At 42.0% G+C, this 23,062-nt stretch overlaps 1 protein-coding gene across 3 annotated transcripts in view; it reads left to right on the top strand.

Moving 5' to 3' along the window:
- Tub (TUB bipartite transcription factor) overlaps nucleotides 1–23,062 on the top strand; it is an 83,935-nt gene that overhangs the window by 14,377 nt on the left and 46,496 nt on the right. Inside the window, exon 1 of one of the 3 annotated variants that reach the window (XM_047518481.1) lies at nucleotides 4,274–4,296. The exons of the other annotated variants lie outside the window; for them this stretch is intronic. Coding sequence (XP_047374437.1) covers nucleotides 4,289–4,296 — 8 coding nt within the window. The 5' untranslated portion in view covers nucleotides 4,274–4,288. Of the gene's footprint in view, nucleotides 1–4,273; nucleotides 4,297–23,062 lie in introns of those variants that run through there. 3 annotated transcript variants of the gene reach the window in all.

The following is a 23,062-nucleotide window of genomic DNA, read 5'->3' as shown; positions in this document are numbered from 1 at the left end:
GAGACTACAGATGGTGGGTAGGTTCCCTTGTGCACTGCAGGTCCTAGGAAGAAGGGTGGGTGTTCATGTTGACCGTGTCCCCTTCAGTTGGAAGAGCCTAGGCTAACTTGTGCTCTTGAGTGTAAACCCAGAAAGGAGTCTTCACTGACACGCAGGTGCCATTTTCCTGCCTAGAACAGGCTCTAGAGTAAGAATGGCATCGCTCACCAGGGTAATTACTGGTTTGGGTTCGATTTCCATTCAAAACAGTAATCCCAGCCTGAGCTGGGTGTCAGATCTGAAGGTTGATTATTAGTAACATTTATCAACAGCATCTCAGCTTCAGGCAATTACAGCTAATCTGCCATTCCTGATCCCAGTCGTGAGAGACTGCCAGCTTCTTCCCTGCACACCCCCTTCACTCCCCTCTGTCTTCTTTTCCCTCCCTCCCCTTCACAGACAGCCTGAAGGAGGGCAGGAGATGGGAGCCACCTTATGAGTCATTGTCACCGGTGTGTAGTGGGGGGCCTTGTGCTTGCTAGGCACCTGTGCCTTCCAGTCTTCATGTTGCAGAGTAATGTGAAATCTGAATCTGATTCTCTCAGAACTGAGAGGAATCCCCGCATTTGACAGACATGAACCCATCTCTGACTCCTTGACATACAATACATTTTCAACTGAACGCCCCCTGCCCCTGACTCAGACTGTCCCTCCCTTCCAGGGCCCGAAGTAGGTGACGCAAGGGAAGCATATACTTCTAGTGCAAAATTTAAGGGGCCTCCAAAAAGCTCAGTAATCAAGATAAAAAATATTTCAATGCAATGTTTTTTAAAAATCAAAATAATGCAAAAGCATCATAACAAAATCACAATTTTAACACAGGACACAGACTTGGACTTAACAGGTCTTGACCTCACTTGCCTCTCCCTAATTTCAACCCTGTCAGATCCTATCTTTGTTTAGAATGTTAATCTTTTGTTTATCATGGACATTTTTGAACTCATTTAACTACTGTATCTCTTGTCCACCAAAGTTTTGGACATGTCTTTAAATTCTACATCAGGTGAGTACTTCGTTCAGACTACCTAGCCCTGGCCCTACGCACTTCTGTCTGGGCTCTGACCCAGCTCCCTTCAGCTCTCATGCCTACTGCCTTGGATAGAGTAGCTTGGCTTCTCTCTGAGTAGTGGCCAAGAGGTAGCAAGGGACCCAGAGGACCCTCTCCAGGGCTTTCTCTGACTGCCCATCCCCCACTCCATCCCTCTGGACCTAGCTTCAGCCTTCAAACTCCTCAAAGAATGCCTGAGGTTGCCATGGTAACCACTGTGGGGGACAGAACATGCTGGTCTCGCTCCACTCTTATAATCACATCCAACCAAGGCAATGCAGGCACATCTGACAGTGCCCCTGACATGCTAATCTAAAAGGAAGCTGAAGCATCACTGGATATGTATGGAGGTGGAGAAAATTACATCTGCCTGAATTCCTCCCAGGGAGAGGACAGCATGTGGCTGAAGGAAGAAATGTGATGATCTGTTTGTGACAGGGAGTGAGTCGCTGCAGTAGACATGGATGCCTAACCAGCCTCCTGCAGAGGGTAGGTCTCACTCACTGAAGGGCTCCTGTTGTGCTGTACAAAGTCTGTTAACACAGACTCCCCAGGCCCAAAGAACAGCCTATCCCTGCCTTCCCCCAGGCTGTACTCAGCTTGTCTAACGGTTAAACAAACATTTCAGAAATATCAATGTCCAAAGGGCGACAACATGCCAACTTATTACTAGGACTTGAGGTATTGTCATATAGAGGTCAGGGCCTAGGTCACTCAGCCACTCAGTGTCAAGATGCCTGCCACAGTGGGGTGCTGAGGGTCTTGGGTGACATGCATCAGAAGCACTCTGTCCTACCTGTTTTACTCCATGATCTCCCTTTTGAGCTTCCAGATGGCCACCCCACCTGGCAGGACTAGGTCATCCTATCTTGCCACAGATAGGAGTAGGACATTCCTTAGAAGGTCGTGCTCCTCATTCAAATGAGTGAATGCAAAGTGCTGTGATGACCTGAAAAGTCATACTCTGTAGCACCCTGGAGGACAGAACCAAAGGGAGATATTTGGGGGCTTAAAGTGAAGAATTTGCCAACTGTGGAAGTGGAGGGACCACTCTGGGAACAGTGAGTACCCTAATGCTAGCAGAGGGCTGGATGAGGTTTCAGAACCACCTATTCATCAGCTTGACTTCAAGAAAGCTCCCTGCCCCAGAAAGGTGTGACCCTGGAGGGATGACCTTGGCTGGTCTGTGATTCTTTTTGATTGTCCTTCCTCAGTCCTCCCCAGGGTGTCATGGGCAGAAACCTCAATAGCAAGGGAATCCAAGGACCAGCCTCAGGATGAGGATGGAACTCCCTAGAAGACGGTTTCACTTACAGTTGATAAGTTTGCCTTCTGTTTCTAGTCCCTTTCTCCTGGTCTAACCTTATGGACCATGTTTAAACCTGAGAGCTTGAGCAGGTAGGGACCAAGGGGGACTTGAGAAAAGTGCTAGCCTGAGCTTCAACTTTGAGAGACCCATTTACTGGAAGGATCCAGTATGTCTGCAGCAGGACAGAAAACACCTGAGAGAGTTGGAGAGAGAAAGGGATAGGACCTTCAGTTCCAGGTACAGGTACACATATCCTGCCCCACTTGCAAACTGCCCAATGCACAGCAATTCTTTGCAATATTGGGACATCTGCTTCTGGCTTGGCTCTTACCCTTCCTTCTTTGAACCTCATTTTGCCATCTGTAATATTGTGACTCTTCTTTGTTCTGGAGACAATGAGAGTGCTGATACTCACAGAGACAGAAGATATAGAATGAATGGTCAGACTCACAGGAAGTCAAGAACTGCATTCTTCAGTGTGAGATGCCCTGGGACATCCAGGACACTGTGTCCAGAGAACAGCCAGAAAGGGGATTTAGAGTTAAGGAGAAGGCTGGGCCCACCATGCCTTGTCTTGGATGTTCTCAGTGTAAGAGTTAGGGGGAGGTGAAGCCCTATGAAGGGATGAGATCACCCAGGTGCACTTTTTGGTGGAGAGGAGGCAAGAGTCTGAGCATGCAGACAAACAAATCCTAGATCCCCCAACAGCTTCTAAAAGACAGTGTGTGAACCCCCAGCACAGAGTCCGACCCCTGGCACAGAGCTTCCTACAGAGAGAGCAACAGGGAAATGTGTCCTCTGGTTGCGGTTCCTCCAAATGAGGCCTTTGTCCTCAGTGCACTTAGCTTTGCATGGGTTGCTATAGTAACCTACAGAAGCAAGGATACATGGTCTCTGCGTTGCCATGGAAACCAGCATTTGGCTGTCCCTGTGTGGCATGGCTGCTGAGACCTTGAGGATTCAGTCTGGTCCTGAAGGATTTGGGAGGGGAACAAGAACAGCAGACAGGTTTCCATGTCCTAATTAATCAGTGTTGGTGGTTGTTAGTCTGACTGTTGCCATGGTGATGAAGGGAGACACCTGAGTGGGTTTGTGCTGGCTTTAGTCCTGAGCTGAATACAAGGCATTTCAACAGGCTCCAGGTCTTCAAGTGCAGCCTGAAGCAGGACCATCCCCCAAGCACTTCATCCTCTGGCCACCATGGGGGCCAGGACAACTTTATCTTCTTTCTGGGTTTGCACTTTTTTGCCGAGACAGGGATTTTGTCCCCAGGAGCCATTCCCCAGCCCATGGGATCTCAGCATTCAAAGCAGCACAGGAAACCTGGGCCCCTGAAACGGGGCCACCGAAGAGATCGGTAAGCACTCAACACCCCTCTACCTTTAGCTCATGAACCCCACCCCTGCATCAACTCCAGCCACCCACCCTCCCTGTCCTAGTCCCTTTGCAGTTCCAAGGCCTCCCCTGCCCCCTGCTCACCTGATGGGGTTCCCTGTCCTTAACCCTAAGCCCCTTCAGCTCTAGACAGGTGATCAGGGTGGCTTCATTACTCCATAGTCCACCCAGGATCTCAGGGGGATCGTCTACCGCTGGAGTAAAGACCTCTCCCCCTTTCAAGTCAGCTGGCTGCTCTATACTCCTGTGCCTCTTCTGGTAGGCTCCTCCTTCCAGCCTCAGTGCCCCCACCCCCACCCCACACTTCATTTCCACTGCTCTGGCCATTGGTGCCCTCATTCTGGCCTGCCTGCCTGCTGTGCAGGGCCCTCAGAGTGAGCACCCTGTGGAAGTCCCTCCACCCCTGTCCGTCACTTAACTCACCTCCTGAGGCAGCTGAGACCAGGGCACTGAAGGAGTCCTTAAGTGCTCACAGTCTTCCCAGACAACAGGTGGGGATGATGAGGTGAGGCTGCAGAGGTATGGAGAATCAACCCTTCTTTTCCCCCTCAGGAGAACATCCAGGAGGAAGTACTGGAAGGAAGGAAGGGAGATCGCTGGGTGAGCTGTCAGGGGAGGAGGGAAGGGAGGATCATCTTCAGGGAGGTGTGAAGGGAGGTGTGGGGTGAGAGTGGGTGGTTCCGTGGCCACAGACCCCCATATGAGCTAGGGTGTGTATGTACATGGGATTAGGGAAGGGTGCAGCCACTAGCAAAGTGCACTTACTGTGACTATTGTGGGCTTGGTTAGTTCCTCTCAGATCCTCCTGTGCTCCTTTGCCCTGATTCCAGCCAAAATGGTGCTGACCAGAGGCCCAGAGGTGTGGGCTCTCTTCACCAGTCTGTCCTGGGACTCTCAGCCAGGCCCACCCAAGGAGGGGGTATATTTCACATGTGGTCAAGGTATGGCCCAAAACCACTGAGGGGATCATGGTGCTAGAGCATCCAGTCTCATTATCCAAGCACCCAGGGCTGAATACGCCTTGCCTCAGGGTGGCATCTCAAGGCCTGTCTTCTGAGAACAGAAACTGGGTCTTGCCTAGGGCTCCTGAACAGGACCTTATTTGTGATTTATTGATGTTGGAATCCCTGGGATGTATTTCCTGGCCCAATGGAATGTTCAGAAATAGCTGTCCTGAGGAGGTGGCTCATTCCTGTGTACAGATGAGGCAAGGTAGTGGGATTCTTTCCCTCCATGGAGTGGCCATTGAGGGTACTCAGCACCTGGAGAATCTGCCTGCCTTTCCATGGTTCAGGCAAAGAAATAGGGGTCACCTGGAGCTTTGGTTTGTCTCCACCACCATCCCCAAGGATGTCAGTCCTGGGACACTGATGGGATTTGTGATGATGGTAGCCTAAAAGGGAAGCTCTGTGCCTAACCATGGGTCTCAGGTGTGACCCTATGGCAGAGGCCTCCTGTATCTCTCCTTTTCTACACACAACCTCAGACCAGGTTGACTTTTTAAGCCTAAAGAAAATCTCATGAAGAGAAAGGTCGGGTGGTGGAGTGTATCACTTAAACCTGGTGTAGAGACTCTTGGAGAAAAGGGAGAGGGGTACAAGTAGTGTACCTCAGAGGGAGGACCCTGCTGTGATGACTCTAATGAGACTTGAAGATTTCAGCTCATTTCTCTTTTGCAGCAGGTGCAATTTGAATAATGTGAGCTGATGAGTCTTTTTCCTGCATTCACTAACCCATAGGCTGTGTCATGGCTTCAAGAGTCTTTGAGATCCTACATCCAACCCCTTGTTTAATAGATAAAACTGAGGCTTCAGGGAAAAGTCACACTGTAGGTTCATGGTAGAGTCAGAACTAGAACTCAACTACCTGCTCAGGGTTTTTTTCTGTGTGGTAAAGATGAGGGAGCCTGCCTCATTTGAGAATCAAGAGGCTTACTGGGAGCCTGTGGCCCTTTGGCTATGACCTTGACTTATGTAAATGGAGGCCCAATGCATAATGTGGACTGCATATCTAAAGCCAATGACTGGATGGCAGGGATTCCTGGCCATACTGAATTTCTGGGCCAGCGTATTTCTGAAAGTTGATACCTTTCTACCCAGAGGCTCCTGTACCACTCTAGGTCTTCCATATTGAGAGACTCTTCTAGTACCCCTTAATATCAGGCAAAACTGCAGAATGCAAGATGTTACCAACAAGCATGACATTTCATGCTTGGTGACCTCTTCTGTATGGGCACTCAGGACTGTAAATAGATGAACTTAAGGAGTTGAGGAGGACTCAAGCAGCCTCAGATTTGAGGGCTGAGTTTTAGGGGCATATCGCTACAGGTTGGGAAGAGTTGTAATTGATGGCAAAGTTAGGTGGTCTAGCTGCCTTAGGGGTATGACGAAGCAAGAAAGCCTTGGCTCTTGTTGGCTCTTCTTGGCTCATGGTGTTTCATCTAGGTTTTACCACCTCACTGGGCGCTTCCGTGACCATGAGGATAGTGCCTCCATACCCCAACCTCTGAGTCTGTTGTCTTTAACTTGTGGAGTACCACCTCCATTTCATTGACCCATTACTGGCATCTTGTCATCATTTGAAACTCCAAAATCTTAATCTTTTTGTACATCCTATACAGTCTGTCCCCCTCATTGTTACTGTGTAAGCTCAAAGAGACCTGCACTCCCAGTTTTTCTCCTCACTCTGAATCAACTTGTTTCCATCCTATCTGAACCCTACAGCTTGTCACCGCAGCTGCTCACCATTTGCCATCTGGCCCCTTAGGCGCCCACACAACTGTAGAGCATGGGAATGAACTTCCTTGTCTAGTACTGGTTCAAATTCAGTGGGGCCGCCAGCAGACTCGCTGCTCAGGCTTACTCCAACCCCACAACTTCAGACCTTGACTTTTTCACACCACACCTCCCCGACTCGTTCTCAGCCATCAACCTAGCCTCTGATTCCACAGAGAAAAGAAAACTCATCAGAAGGAAACTTCTTTCACCTCTGCCTTGGGCTCCAGACTTACCCATCTGTGCCCATCTATGCCGCTGGCTCCCATCACGTTGACAGATAGGTGTCCCTCTTCCCCTTAGTCTCTCCACCAGCGATCCAATAATCATTCCTACATCCTGCCCCCCCAGGTACCTTGCTCTGTTGCTTATCCCTCACTTCTTCCCTCCCTGTGTACCTTTGTGCCCTCAGTCTCCTGGCAACTTCCACTGTAACCTTGTTAAAAAACAAACCAAAATTCCTTGACTTTACAACCTCGCCTCTCTCTTATGCCTTTCCACCTATTGAAACCAACAGCATGTCTGTCATCTCCACTTCCTTAGCTCCGCTGAGTCCTCAGTCCACTACAGCCTGGCTTCTGCCTCCACTTCACCACCCACACAGCTCATGCCAGTGACTCATTATAAATCCAGCTGAAGCCTCTCAGTTCCTGCTCTACCTCTCAGTCACACTTGACGTAAGAAGCACACCCTGTCTTCCTTGACCCTACTCCTTGTTGCTCTCTCCTATTTTAATTATTATTTCTCACTCTTTTGTGAGAATATCTGTTTCTATCCTCATCTCTTTTCTCCCTTACCTGGGTTTCTGGTGATTCCATCAATGACCATGTTGTCTACTTCTACTTCCATCTCTAAGCTGAAGACTAAAACTGCTCCCTAGACCCTTTTCCTTAGTTTTTATTTTTAAGTTTTTGCAGCTCATATACTGAAGTTCTTTCTTAGGCACACAAACATTTAGTATTATTATGTGCTTTCAAGGAGTTCACCTGTTCATCAATACAAAATGTCCATTTGCTTTGAGGTCTACTTGGTCTGATATAAATATAATCATTCTAGATTTCTGTTGATTACTGTTTGCCTGGCATTATCTTTTCCCATCCTTTTACTTGGAGCCTCACTGACTTTGTATTGGAAGGGGCTTTATTTTAGACTGTGTTTAATTGTGTCATTTTTATCCAATCTGATATATTTGGTATTGGAATATTAGAGTATTCAGATAGTTTAAACTTACTATTAACTATCAATAGAGTTGGGTTTAAATCTACCGTCTTGCTATCAAGACGGTTCTTTGTTCCACCTGTTCTTTGTTGTTTTTGTTTGTTTGTTTGTTTGTTTGTTTTTGATACCAGTGATCGAACCCAGGGGTACTTAACCACTGAGCCACAACCCCGGCCCTTTTTGTATTTATTTTATTTAGAGACAGGGTCTCGCTGAGTTCCTCAGGGCCTCACTAAATTGCTGAGGCTGGCTTTGAACTCACGATCCTCCTGCCTCAGCTTCCCAAGCCACTGGGGTTACAAGTGTGCTTTCCCCCTCTTTTCTTGCTATCTTTGGGATGAGATATTTTTTATGATTCTGTTTTTTCTTTCACTCTTATCTTCTTAGACATAACTTTTAATGTTTCTATTTGTTTTTATGGTTGCTGTAAAGTTTATATGTCTTCAATTTACACAGCCTATCTTCAAATGATATCATGAATAGCAGAAGAACCTTGCAACAGTATAATTCCATTTCCCCTTTGAGCTATTATCATCATGCATTTTGCTTCTATGTCAGGAACCCAACAATACAATGTTATTGTTTTTGCTTTAAACAGCCAATTACCTTTTAAAAAATAACACTTTTATTGGGATATAATTCACCTATTTATGGTGCACAATTCCATGATTTCAAGTTGTGCAACATCACTTCAATCAATTTTTGAACACTTTCATTACCTTCCTTCCCTGTAAAAAAAACACCCATGCACATTAGCAGTTTTTCCTTTTTCCTACCAACCCCCAGCCCTAGGGGTCTGCTCATCTACTTTCTGTCATTAGAGATTTGCCTATTCTGGATATTTTCATATAAAGGTCTTAATAAAATATATGGTGTTTTGTGACTATCTTCTTTCTTTAGTGTTTTCAGAGTTCACCCATATTGTACCATGCATCAGTACTTCATTTCTTTATAATTGCTGAGTAATATGCCACATTTGTTTATTCATACATTAGTTGTTGAACATTTGGGTCTTCTACTTTTTACTGTTATAAGTAATGCTGCTATGAATATTTGTGTTCACATTTTTGTATGGACAAATGTTTTCATTTCTCTTGGGTATATGCCTAGGATCTATGCTCAGTCTAAGGACTTGCCAGACTCTTTTCCAAAGTAGTTATACCATTTTACATTCCCAACAGCAATGTACGAGTGTTCTGATTTTTCTACATCCTTGCCAATGCAAGTTATTCTTTGTAGTTTTAATTATAAGCATCCTAGTAAGTGTGAAGTGGCATCATAGTTTGATTTTTGAGTTGTATTTCATTAATGAATAATAACAACTAATAATGTACTTATAAATCATTTATGTATCTTCTTGAGAATAATGTCTCTTCAAGTATTTTGCTTTTTAATTGGGTTGTCTTTTATTATTGAGTTGCAATATTTATGTCTTTTATTACTGAGTTGCATCCTTTATATTCTAGATACAAAATCTTTATCAGATATATAATTTGCAGATACTTTATTCCATTCTGAAGGTTGTCTTTACTTTCCTGACAGAGTCCTTTCCAAGAAACCTTTTGGAAGAAACCATTGCCTATTCCAAGATCACAAAGACTTTTGCCTATGTTTTCTTCTAAAACTTTTATAGTTTTAACTCTTATATTTGGTTTAGGTCTTTGAATCATTTTGAGTTAATTTTGGTATTGATGTGAGTAGGAGTTTGTGTTAGTTAACTTTCTATGTTTTAATGAAATACCTGAGATATTTAACTTATAAAGAGAAATATTTATTTTGGCTCACAGTTTTGGAGTTTCCAGTACAAGATCAGGTGGACCCATTGCTTTGGGCCTCCAGTGGGTGTACCAAATGGCAATGGTGGTTAGCATGTGGTTGGAACAAACTGCTCACCTCATAGCCAGGAAGTCAGAGTGAGAAAGAGACCAGGAATTGCACAGTCATCTTTAAGTGTATACCTACTGTGATATAAAGACCTCCCAACAGGCTCCTCCTTCTGTAGGTCCACTGCACCTCTCATTCAACATCCAAACTATAGCTGGATCATTCTTTGCATGTGGCTATTTCATTGTCCCAGCATCATTTGTTGAAAAGACTATTCTTTTCCCCCATTGAATGGTCTTGGTATCTTATTGAAAATTAATTGACTATAAATGTGAGGTTTCCCCCCCCTCACCTTAGGCTCTCAATTCTATTGTATCAATCAGTATGTCCATCTTTAAACCAACACCATACTGTCTTGATTACTATAGTTTTGTAGTAAGTTTTGAAATCAGGAAGTGTTAGTTCCCCAACTTTGTTGCTTTTCAAGATTGTTTTGGCTATTCTGGGTCCCTTGATATTTTTCCCAGCAAATTTTAAGATCAGCTTGTCAAAGTCTGTGAAGAATACAGCTAGTATTCTGATGGGTATTGCATTGGATCTCTAGATAAATTCAGGTAATATTGCCATCCTAATAATATTTACTCATCTGATCCATAAATACAGGATGTATTTATTTACTAAGGACTTCTTAAATTTCTTTTCTTTTTTTTTTTTTTTTTTTTTTTTTTTTTGGTACCAGGGATTGAACTCAGGAGCACTCAAACACTGAGCCACATCCCCAGCCCCATTTTGTATTTCATTTAGAGACAGGATCACACTGAGTTGCTTAGCACCTCACTTTTTCTAAGTCTGGCTTTGAACTCTCCATCCTTCTGCCTCAGCCTCCCAAGCTGCTGGGATTATAGGCATGCACCCCCTGTGTCCAGCTAAGGACTTCTTAAATTTCTTTGGAAGAAGTTTGTAGTTTTCAATGTTCAACCTTGTACTACTTTTTATAAAATTATTCCGTAATATTTCATTCTTTTTGATGCTCTTATAAATTGAACTATTTTCTTTTTTAAAATATAAAGGCTATCTTTTTAAAAAATACTTTGTTTTAGTTGTAGGTGGATACAATACCTTTAATTTTGTATTTTTACATGTTGCCAAGGATCGAACCCAGGGCCTCATGCATGCTAGCCAAGTTCTTGCTCTACCACTGAGCCACAACCCCAGCCCTGAACTATTTTCTTGATTTCAGTTTTGGATTGTCCATTGAAAGAGTATTAGACATATAACTTATTGGAATGTTGATCTTGTATCCTTCAAACTTGCTGAACTTTTCATTAATTCTGATAGCTTTTTACTAGATACTTTTAGATTTTCCTAAAGAAATATCATATCATCTATAAACAGTTTTACTTTTCCTTTTTAACTCTTTATGACTTTTATTTCATTTTCTTGCCTAATTATCTTGTCTAGAATCTCCAGTAAAATGGTAAATAGATTTGTCTTGATCTTAAGTGGAAATTCATTCACTTGTTCACCTTTATATGATGTTAGTTACAGGTTTTTCATAGATTCCCCTTGTCAGGTTGGGGAAATCCCTTTCCATTCCTAGTTTATTTAGTGTTTTTCTACTCATGAAAAGATGTTGAATTTTGTCAAATGCTTTTTTCACATCTATTGAGATGATTGTGTGATTTTTGTCCTTTATTCTTTATTCTCTATATAGTAATATTTTCTATTAATTGATTTTTGGAGGATAAATCAATTTTATATTCCTGGAATAAATTCCAGTTGGTCAAAATGTTTCATCTTGATGTTACTAGATTTAGGTTTTGTTTTTTTTTTTGTTAGAAAAAATATTTTATGTGCACCTACATTTTTATCATCTCCAGTGTTCTTTGTATGTATATTCAAATTATCCAAATTATTATCAAATATCATTTTCCTTTTCTCTGAAGGACTTACTTTAATATTGCTTATAGCACTGATTAAGTCTGTTTATATGAAGTGGTCTTTATTTTGTCTTCACTTTATGGCCACAAATAGAATTTAAATTGACAGGATGTTTTTTCTTCCAGTACTTTCTGCTGATTTACTGTTTCTGATGAAAAGTATCTTGCCATTCTTTTCTGTGTTCCTCTGTTTGCGGTGCCCTGCCTATGCTTTTCTGGGTGCTTTTAAGATTTTATCTTCATTACTGGTTTTTAAGACTTGATTATGAGATGTCTTCATGTTTCATGCTTGAGATCTTTTGAGTTTCTTGGATTTGTGGGTTTATAATTGTCAAATTTGAAAATATTTTGGATATTATTTCTTCAAATATTTTTTCTACCTCTCCTCTTCCTTTTATTCCCCTGATGGATCTTTAATTACCTATAATTACATATATCTAGATTACTGTTCCACAGTTTACTGATCATTTGGTTTACTTTTGTCAATATTTTTCCTGTGTTTTATTTTGGAATATTTCTACATATTATTTAAATTAACTATTTTTTTCTTTGCAGTGTATGACTCTGTGCAGCATATATTTTTTGTTGTAGGAATTGGGTTTTTCATTTAGAAGTTTGATTTGGGTCTTAATTGATCTGCCATTTCTCTCTCATCATATTGGTATTTCCCTCCACATTCTTTACATAGAGTAAATTTATAAAAGCTCTTTTCACATTTTTGTGTGCTCATTATATCGTCTGTGTCATTTTTAGGTATGTTCCTACTTGTGCTATTTTCACCCATGACTCTTCTTATACCAAATATATGGGTTTTTTTTCTATACCAGCAACAAATCTGACAACTTCCTGGATGCCAACAGGGTATCCTACAGTTCAATTCAATACTGACACCAACTACTTAGAGTTAGTTCAGATCCCACAGGTTTAGAAAGGGCTCAGTCACACAAGACTACCCCCATTTCAGATACTAGTAGCAAGTCCCAGGGTGCCTCCTGTATTTTTATCCATCTGGACCTAAATTAGGCATTCCCATGGCCCCCCTCCTCAAATATGAAAATAAGCTAGAATGGATCATAGAACCTAGGAAAGCCATTTACTTACTATTACCTGTTCTTATCAAGGCTACGATTTAGGAACTGTCAAATTGAAAAGATACATAGAGCAAAGTATACATTTTTCATCTGCCACCCTCCCAATGTGTTCACCAACCCAGAAGCTCTCCAACCCCTATTGTTTAGGGATTTATGGAGTTCTATTACACAGGCATTATTGATTAAATCATTGACCATTGGTGGTTGAACTCAATCTCCAGTCTCTTTCCTCTCCCCAGTGGTTTTGGGATGGAATTGAAAGTTCTAACCTTCTCATCACTGGTTGGTACCTTTGGCAACCAGACTGCATCCTGAAGCCATCTGGGGACCCATTAAGGATCACTGCATTAGTATAAACCCAGGTATGGTTGGAAGGGGCTGGTTATGAATTTAAAAATATACTCCTAGCTGGGTGTGCTGGTGTACACCTGTAATCCCAGTGACTTAGAAGACTGAGGGAGGAACATCACAAGTGTGAGGCCAGCCTCAGCAACTTCGCGAGACCATGTCTCAGAATAAAAATATCAAAAGGACTGTGACCGTGACTCAGTGGTCAAGTGCCCCTTAGTTCAATCCCCAGTATCAAAAACAACAACAACAACAACAACAACAAAAACCACTCCTATTATTTAGAAAATTTCAAGGGTTTTAGAAGCTTTATATCTAGAATGGGGACAAAGATCAGATACAGATTTCTTTTTACTTCATTTCAGTTCACTTTTTAAATTAAATTTTTTAATTTAACTTTTCATTTAATTTCATTGTTTAACCTAATTTAATTTAAAATTTTTGTTTGTTGACTTATTTTTGAGACAGTGTCTCACTGTGTTGCCCAGGCTGGTCTTAAACTGATGGACTCAAGTGATCACCCCAGCTTAGCCCACCAAAGCTGGAATTACAGGAGCTTACCACCATGCCTGGCTGTATATCTCTTACTGTGTCACTTTAGGGATTGATTTTTCTTCTGGTTATAGTTCCTATTTTCCTTATTTTTCTCATGCCTAGTAATTTTTTATTAGATATGAATGGTGAATTTTTTTTCTTTGGGTACTTGATTTTGTTCTATTTCTTTTAAATAGTATTGGACTATATTCTAACACACAGTTAAGTCACTTAGAAGTAGCTAGATAGATCCTCCTGAGGTTTTCTTTTTAGGACTTCATAGGGCAGGCTCAGAGCAACCTTTAGCCCTAGACTAACTTGGTCCCCCTACTAAAACAGTGCTCTTCTGAGAACTCTTTTAATGCCATGAGTATTAGGAGGTGGCTGGAGGGAACACAAACTGTTCCCTTCCTTCTGAGTTTCTAGGATTATTCTACCCACACCTCTCTGGTGATTTGTTCCCCAGCCTTGGGTAATTTTCTCATAAGCTTATGCAGATTAGTGCTCAGCCATACCCTTGAGGGCAGTCCTCTGCAGGTTTCCAAAGCCCACCTTGTGTGCTCTGCTCTCTCTTACCCTCTCAGTCCTGCTTGCACTCTTGTTCCCTCCTCCCCCTCCTCCTCTCCTCCACCTCCTCCCTGTGCAGCTCCCTCTTCTCTGGTATTTGGACTATCAGATTCCAGTTGTCTTGGTCTCCCTGAACTCTGACCTCCATCTCCTCAACTCAGTGAGACCATCAGACTCTCATTTTTTTTTCACTCCAAAAGCTGAGACCTGGAAACTCTTTCCAGGTAGAAATTGTAGTCACATGTGGGGCTCTCCTTTGTTTGCTTTCTTCTGTCTGATCATTGTCCCACATTGTCTGCTGTCAAGTGTCTGGAAACTATTGTCTCATATATTTCATTTGGCTTTTAAGTTTTTAGGCAGAAAGGTAAATTTAGTCCCTGATACTTCACTGTGGCTGAACATGGACATTACCTTTGTTTTATGGTCCCAAATTCAACTTCCTAGCCTGCACATCCCCATCTGGCTATCACACAGGCCCCTCAGACTCAGTGGTTAAAACCAACATTACCATTCTCAAGATTGTCACTCTTTTTACATTTTCTGTATCATGGGGTCACCCCAGCCCCTAATTTTAAAGGCCTCTTCTTCACCTATCCCTAATATCTGAATTAAGTCTTTTCAGTTTCCTATTTCTGGTTATTCTTAAGTCTGTGCCTGCCTCCTTTGCTCCCTCTCTTCTTCTCTCCATTTCTGTGCATCTCTATCTCTCTGGCCATAGATCACTTTAGGCCCTCACTTCAGTCTAAGTTATTATATAGCAGCCTGAAAATGGCCTTTTTGCTTCTACTCCTGTTTTGTTATAATCCACTAACCACAGCTTAAGTTAGAATTATTTTCCCATAGCACAGATATGATCATATTATCCCCCACTTATCAGTTTTTAGTGGCTTCTCTGAAACCTTAGGGTAGAGCTGAGCATTTTTCATGGAGGCAAAAAGGTCTTTCCTATCTGGTTCCATATTCTCAGCATCCTCTCATGTCCTGCCTCTCCCAGCTACCACATGTAATGTACCGGGCCTGCAAACTCACATGCTCCTTTCCATTTCTGGGCTTCACCTGTGGTTCCTACCATCTATAAGATATGTAGTATCCTTTTTTGTCTTCACCTGGTAAACTGCTAATCATCTTTTAGGACTTGGTATCATCTCCCCCAGGAAGTCTACTTAGATGTCCTCAATCACACACAGTGCTAAACTCGATCATAAATCTACTTAGTATATTTACTGTAATCATGGATTATATCTGAATCTACTACTGGGCTGTGACCTCTCTGAGGCTAAGATCTTGTCTTGCTTGTCTTTGTATCCTTAGTGGAGAGACATGCACAGAGCAGGAACTCAGTATAAATGCACTGAATGAATGAAACCTAGATATGAAGGCATGGTGGGTAGAAACAAGGAGACTCAATGCCAGTTGCCCTCAGTGACCTGAGTGTCAGAAGGGCTATTAAGCCCAAAGTGGAGGAATACTGACAGTTTGTGCTGCCTTCCTGCTTCTTGCATAGGGCTATCTTTTGCTACATGCATGTATGCATTTCTGTAGGATAGATGGTAGGAGCTAAATTGTTAGGCAGTTTTATGTAACATTAAGTATAGTGTGCAATTAAATATAATATATATTATTGTAATATTATCACATGCCAAGCTCTGTGTTGTTTTCCACTTATCTTATTTAATATTCATAATTTTGTGAAGTAGGTACTAGAATTCCTGTGAATTTAGTAACAGTGGATGCTGCCAAACAGTTTTCCAGAATGGTTCTGCCAATGCATGCTCACCAGCAGGATGTGTGCATCCTGTTTGCTAAACATCCCCAACAAAACTTAATCTTTTTTGTCTTTTTATTTCAGCTATCTTGTTTAGTATGTAGTGCATAGTATTGTGGTTTTACTTTGCATTTTTTCCTGGCAAATAATGAACTTCAGCATCTTTTCATTCACACATTTCTTTAGAATCTTTTACTTATGTGCCCACTCCTGGTAACTCTTAGTTCATTAAAACAAGAAGAAAATGAGTAAGGCAAAAAAACTGTTAACATAAAGCAAAAACATCCTGGTTAAGGAATAATTTTATTTTATTTTTTCCCTTCAGTGTACTTTGTCAGCTTGAAAATAAGTTGTGGTCTAACAGAAGACCTTAAGGAAAATGTACATTCCTCAGTTGCTTTGTCCCATAGCTCTTTGTCCTTAGCTTTCCCCAGCCACTTAATTTTAACTTGTCCCACCAACAGCATTTGTATCTTTGTTGAAATGCACTGTGATGAGACATTGTATAGATATTCTCCAAAGAAAGACCATTATAACAGAGCAATAGCTCAAACTGTTCCTACCATCTATAAGCTATGTAGTATCCTTTCTTGTTTTCACCAGGTAAACTGCTAATCATCTCTTAGAACTTCATATCATCTCCAAGGGTGAGGAAGGAAGCCTTTAGGAGCTAATGCCCTAGAGCCAGTGTGGTTCCATTGGGAACTGTCAGGAGGCAGTGGAGTTGTGAGCACTGCAGAAGAGATCCTAAAAATAAGGATTTTAGAAATTTGTTTTGTGTTGTTCTTTATTAGTGAAGAGAATATGTTGATTGAAAAATGGGTTTAAATTTTTCTTAGGTGGTATTTAAAAAGTCTTGGATGTTATCTGCAAAACTGTGTGATATGACTTTATTTCCAAGTAAGAGTCATATACATTTGTGTGCATATATCCTAATGAAATTGTGTAAACTGTTATCTTACTTTTCATGTAATATGTTTTTCCCATATTTCCCTGTAACATTATTGAACAAATATTGTTTTTAATGGCTACATAATAGTTTTATGGACATTGAAATTTATTTAGTCATTTCCTTATTTTGGTTATTTCTATAATTTCTAAATTCTCAGTGATGAATATCTTGGTTCATAAATCATGCTCTTGTGACTGTTGTTTAGATAGTGAAATTGAAGTCTCACAAAGAATAAACATCTTTAAAGTTCTTTGATAATATGTTTTTGTATTTCTTTCCAGAAGGACTGTCAATCAACTCCCAAGTATTGTCTGAAATGTCTCCCTCACTGCACATTTGCCAATTTTACATTCACTCAATAATGTGTCTCTTGCTTAAGAGACAAGATTTTTGCTTAATAAAAGTCAATGCATTTTACCTAATGAAATAAAACTTCTGGATTTAGAAACAGGATTAGATAAATTTCCCCACCTGCTGCTAATGATTAGAATATAACATTTGTCTACTTGTCATTTTTGTTTTTACAACTAATCTTCAGTTATTTGTATTTGTGCATAATATGAAATAGGGCTATAACCTTCTTTTTCCTCCAAGTGGCCAGCAAGTTGATCTCTAAACCATTTACTAAATAATTCAACATTTCCTTCATGTTTTAAAAGGCCACCTTTATCAAGAGTCAGTTTCCTCTGTATACATTTTCCTATTCCTGTACTATATTGGTACTTGTGGTCATTCTCATGTCACTACCACTGTTTTGGGTGCATATTTCTAGTACAGATGAAGCTTATTGTAGATTCTTAGTATAATTTGATAGCTGGCAGGGTGACTGCATTCTTGTGTTTCTTTTGCAAATTGTCTTGTCTATCTTGGAAAATTGGTTTATTTTCCCAGATGAATTTTGGAATAAATTTGTCCAGTTGAAAAAATCCTACTGCACTTATGATTCGAATGACATCAAACCTATACATTTATAGGACAAAATTATAATACCATGTAGGAACAGGGGAGATGTCTCCTTTTATCAGGGATGTTAGGATAAAGATTTGTCGTTCCTTTTGTCAGAGTTTTCATGTATGTTCAGGACATTTCTTGTAAAGTTCCCTAGATATGTTTTTTCTGTGGTGCTTTTGTGAATAGAATCTTTTTTATTATGTTTTTAACTGGATGTTTCTGATGTGTAGGGAAACAATCTATGAATAGCTGTTCTGTAATTAATAAACTTCCCTGACCTATTTATGAGTTTCTTAGATTTTGCTAGGTAGGCAGTAATGATACACAAATAGTACCAGTTTATCTTCTGTTTTCTATAAGTACATGAAAAAAGATTATTGGATTGACCAGAATTCATAAAACAATATTGAGGCTGGGTGCAGTGGTGTAGCCCTGTAATCCCAGTGACTCGGGAGGCTGAGGTAGGAGGATTGAGAGTTCAAAGCCAGTCTCAGCAAAAGCGAGGTGCTAAGCAATTCAGTGAGACTCTGTCTCTAATTAAAATACAAAAAATAAGGGCTGGGTTTGTGACTCAGTAGTAGAGCGCTTGCCTAGCATGCATGAGGCACTGGGTTTGATTCTCAACACCACATATAAATAAATAAAAATAAAGGTCTATCAACATATAAAATATAAAATACAAAAAATAAGGTTGGGGCTCTGACTCAGTGGTTGAGTGTCCCTGAGTTCCATCTCCAGTACCAAAACAAAACAAAACAAAATAAACAAACAAACAAAAAACAATGTTGAGTTGTATCTAAGGTAATCTTCATCTTATTAAGTGAATATATTTCTGTTCCTAGTTTACTAAGACTAAGGCATTTTTTATAATTAGAAATGAGTACTGAAATTTTAACAAGATCTTCTTGTTATCTGTTTAAAATATGTCATCTGTTATTAGGCTTAATAATGTGATGTTATATAAATAGAATTACTAATATTAAACCATCTTTCCAAGTCTAGAATAAGCTGTTTGATGCATATTATGTTTTTCCTTTGATTTACTTCTCAAATTGATTTACTAACATTTTAGTTAGAATTTTAAATATACTTTTAATAAGTGAGGCTGTTTTATAGCAGAATTTTAGGTTTTGAGGAGATTAACTTTGCAAGATTAGTTGGTTGCATCATTTTTGTGTATTTTTGAATTTCTCTAACCTAGTAATTATCTGTTTTTGAAAGATTAAAAGAATTTACCCCCAAATTTATATTGGTTTGACACTTTTCTTATCTAAAGCTGTTTAACATTTTTAGTTTCTCCTGTGATTATTAATTTAAACAACTTTTTTCCTCTTTAAAATTTAGAGATTTATATTTTCATAGGAAATTCATTTTGTTGAAATTTTAAAATTTGTTAGTCTAGAAATAAAGTAATACTCAGATGCATGCAGTCTTTTCTGTATCTGTGATTAGTCCCTTCTCAAGGGCATGACTCTTTATGACATTCCACTTGTTCCTTCTTGGGCCAGATCAGAGGCAGAGCCAGAGGTATGTGTGTGTGTGTGTGTGTGTGTATGTGTGTGTGTGTGTGTGTGTGTGTGTGTGTGTGTGTGTGTGTTTGGGAGTATATGCCTGTGTAAATGTTGGTCTTAGCAGCTGTATAGATTTTCATTTTGTATGAACACTGTGTACATGTTCCTGAGTTCATGCACATGCATGGGTATATGTGTCTGTGAAAATGTTGCTGGTAAGTATGCCTCACAAACATCTGGCTAAGGAGTGTCAGAACTTTGGTACTTACATGGATTGTTCTCTATCATTTTAAACAGCTCAAAAAGGGCCAAAAGGTGAAAAGGAAGCAGCTTGGGCAAGGTGGAATGTGGAAAGAAAAGGGAGATCCTCTTGCTGATCATGGTTCCATTTTTGAAATCCTCTGAAGGGAGGCTGGCTCAACCTAGAGTCTGTGTGTCTGAGCTGCTGAGTTCAGAGTAGCCTCACCCTCCCTGAGCCTATGAGACCCTGTGGCAAGAGGGTTGGGACTTGCCCTGGGCCACAAGGTGAGTGGTGACCAATCCAAGTCTGGAGCCTAGGTCTGGATGCCCAGTTTGTGTCCACTGGAAAGCTCTAAGCTAGACAGAGAGGAGAAGGGCTGTTGTAACTCATTAGTCTCAGAAGCCAACTGCTGTTGCCATGGAAATTTGAAGGGGGCAGCATTTGAGAGAAGCAGGCTGTAGAATACAAAGAGAACAGAATGCATTAGGGTGGGGCCAGTATGGAGTGACCTGTCTCTGGGAGAGGAGGAGGGAATGAAAGAGAGAGAAGAGCTTTGAAGAGGGAGGTGCCCACTTCAACATTGCCCTTTAAGACCTCAGCCATTATTCTAGATTATTATTGGTAGAAAGGGTAATGTGCCGCTGAGAAGGCTTCTCTGTGTCCAACAGGACTCAGTCTGAGGCTGTTAAGGTGGGTCAGGACCATCTCAGCAGATATGCTTGCTGGCATCTGTCCATCACATGCCCCAGAACCCAGCACACTGGGTTCAGCAGCTAATGCACACTGGTTCTTTCCTGCTCAAATGAAGGGATGGCTCAGGAGGGAGATTTCTACTCAGCTCACACAGACACTGGGGTAATAGGAATAGAGATAGACCCCTCACTCCAGGATGCATCTCTGCTGCTGATGGACTGGGGCGGGGTGGGGGGGGGCGTGGGGGAGGATAGTCAGGGCAAGAGTATAGGATGATGGTCAGAGGAACCAGGCAGGGCCTGACCTTAAGTCAAGCTGAGGGTTGGGACAGCTAAGGACAGTACGCCTCAGCCTGGCAAGATATAGGAAAGGGATACCACCTGAAGTCCCGAAAGTACCTGTAAAGTACATACCTGGACCTCTGACCTCCCTGGTCTCCTTCCACTGGTCCCTGCCCCGCAGGATCCTTGCCTCTCTGTGAGTCAGGATGGTGGAGCTCAGCATTCACTACCCGAGGAAGGCCCTCACACTTTCATAGCGGCTTGTCCAGCTCACTGGTATGAGAGAAGCTTCAGGATGCAGATGGGTATCTTCTTTTGGGACTAGGGTCCTAGAGAAAGCAGGAAGGGAGGGGCTGCTGGAGCCACCTGTGATGCCTGGGGCCGAATCTGAAATGAGCAAAGGTGTGTGATTAGCCAGGATTCCTTGTCAGGTCCCTTGGCAGTCCTCTGTAGTCCTCCTGTGCCTAAAGCCACAGGCCTGACCTCCAGGGAAGCAAGATACCACTTCAGGGAAGTGTACCCTACATTTTCTGCCTCATGCAGTCAGGATTCCCCTCCCTCTCTACTTCTTGATCCAGTGTGTGGCCTCAGAGGGCTGGCAAGGAGTCTCCTGTCCTGGAACATGGGGGCAACATGGGGACATCACAAGTGTGTGAGTGCCTGGGACATGTGAGTATGGGGAGGAATGTAGGCAAATGGTGGACAGAAGCATGTGGTGTGTGTGCTTATGCTGGGGGTGGGAGTGCGTGTGGCGGGTGTGTTTGGAGTGTTGGGGAGTGGCTGTCAGGGTGAGGCATCATTTACATGCATTTACATGTGAAATGCCTGAGTGGGGAAGGTGTTTAGTAGGGGGAGGTGCTGTTAGCTTTTCCTCACTGTGACCAAATACCTGAGAAAAACAACTCAAGAGAAGGAAAGATTTATTTTGGCTCACAGTTTCAGAGGTTTCAGTCCGAGCGTGGCTGACTCCATTGCTTTGGGTCTAAATAAGGCAGAATATCATGGTGGAAGGCATAGTAGAGGAAAGCTTCTCAACTCATAGCAGCCTTGTAGCAGAGAAAGTGCACAAGGAAGGGGCCAGAGACAAGGTATACCCTGCCAAGGCACAACCTCAGTGACCTACTTCCTCCAAAGAAGGCCTCACCTCTTACAGTATCCACCACCTCCCAAGTATGCCATCCAATCGATGGAGTAAGCCATTGACTAGATCAAAGCCCTCATGATCCAATCTTTTCCCCACCCCATCTCTAAACACTGCTGTACTAGGAGTGTCTAGTCTCCTGAGTCTCTAGGGGATGTTCCAGATCCAAACCATAACAGGGGGTTTGTGTATATGAATCGTGTGAGGAGTGCCAGGTACGTATGCCTGTGTGAGTATTTGTGGTGTGGTTGTTAGCACAAAATAACCAAGCATAGTGCATACTTCACAGATCAGCAAAGCCTTTATTCAGCAGTGGAGTCATGCATCTGGTGGACTCACTCTCCTGATGGAAAATGAGCCACTGGCCAAAGAAGGAATCTGTGCTTATGTATGTTACACTGAGAGGTGACTTAATTATTGATGGAGCATGTCAATTTGGGAACTCCAGAAACAGGTTTGTGAGAATTTGAATTTTATTTTTACTGGGCAATGTTTTTACTTGGGGAAGAATGGAGTGTCTGGGGTCAGTATTCAGTGCTTATCTCTTTTCCTTCAGGGTCTCATTGTACTGTCACTGGGAAAGGATTTATTTGGGGAAGGATCAGTGCTTTGACTTCCTCCCAGAGACTGCCATTTTAGGCTTGATAGATATCTCCTTCCCAGGGATTGTCTTCGTCCCTGGGAAGGGATATATGGGGGAAGGATCAGTGTTGTCAGTGTGTTGCCTTCTTTCTCACTCCCTCTTCCCAGGCCAGAGTAGTTTGGGGTTTGTCATTTTCTATATCTTAGAGTGTTGGCTTGGGTATGTGAAGAATGGGTGCATATGAAGCAGAGTGAATGTCTGAGGTGGTGGTGTGTGGGAGGCAGCTGTCTCAGGTCAGCTAGGCTGTATGTGGTGTATGAGGGATGACATGTTATCGTGTGTGGTATGGTTTGAGTGGGTGAAGTGTATGTGTGTGCCCAAACTATGTGCATGGTGTATCCTAGTAATGTGTAGGCTGAGGGGTGGGGAGATGATGGAAAAGATCTAGACTATGACTGTATGTGGGGGAAGAATAAGTGGTTGTCAACTCCCTACACCTCCTGAGTTGGCGGGTATTAACTCTTGCTCAAAGTTGAGGAGCCTGAGACTTGCATAGTGGAAACACACTGCCCGGGTCACCCAGCAGGCTCAGTTAGGCTCTTCTCTATTAACACATGTTAATTGTACATATTAACTGGGTTCAGTGTGATATTTCCGTACATGCATAAAGTGTGCCCACTCTGGTAGCCCCAGCCTAAACTTTGGAGGGGTAGGGGAGGGAATCAGCCTCTCTGGTGGCTGGGTGAGTAATGGCAGATCATGTTCACTTCTTTAGGGTTGCTGTACTGGAGTTGGCTTCTCTGGACTCATGAGATTCAGTTGCACACTGAAGGAGAATGTTTGTAACCATCATTAAA

Source organism: Sciurus carolinensis, chromosome 11 (assembly GCF_902686445.1).
Source record: "Sciurus carolinensis chromosome 11, mSciCar1.2, whole genome shotgun sequence".
NCBI classification, from domain to species: Eukaryota; Metazoa; Chordata; class Mammalia; order Rodentia; family Sciuridae; genus Sciurus; species Sciurus carolinensis.
This window is presented reverse-complemented; position numbering and strand designations above follow the sequence as displayed.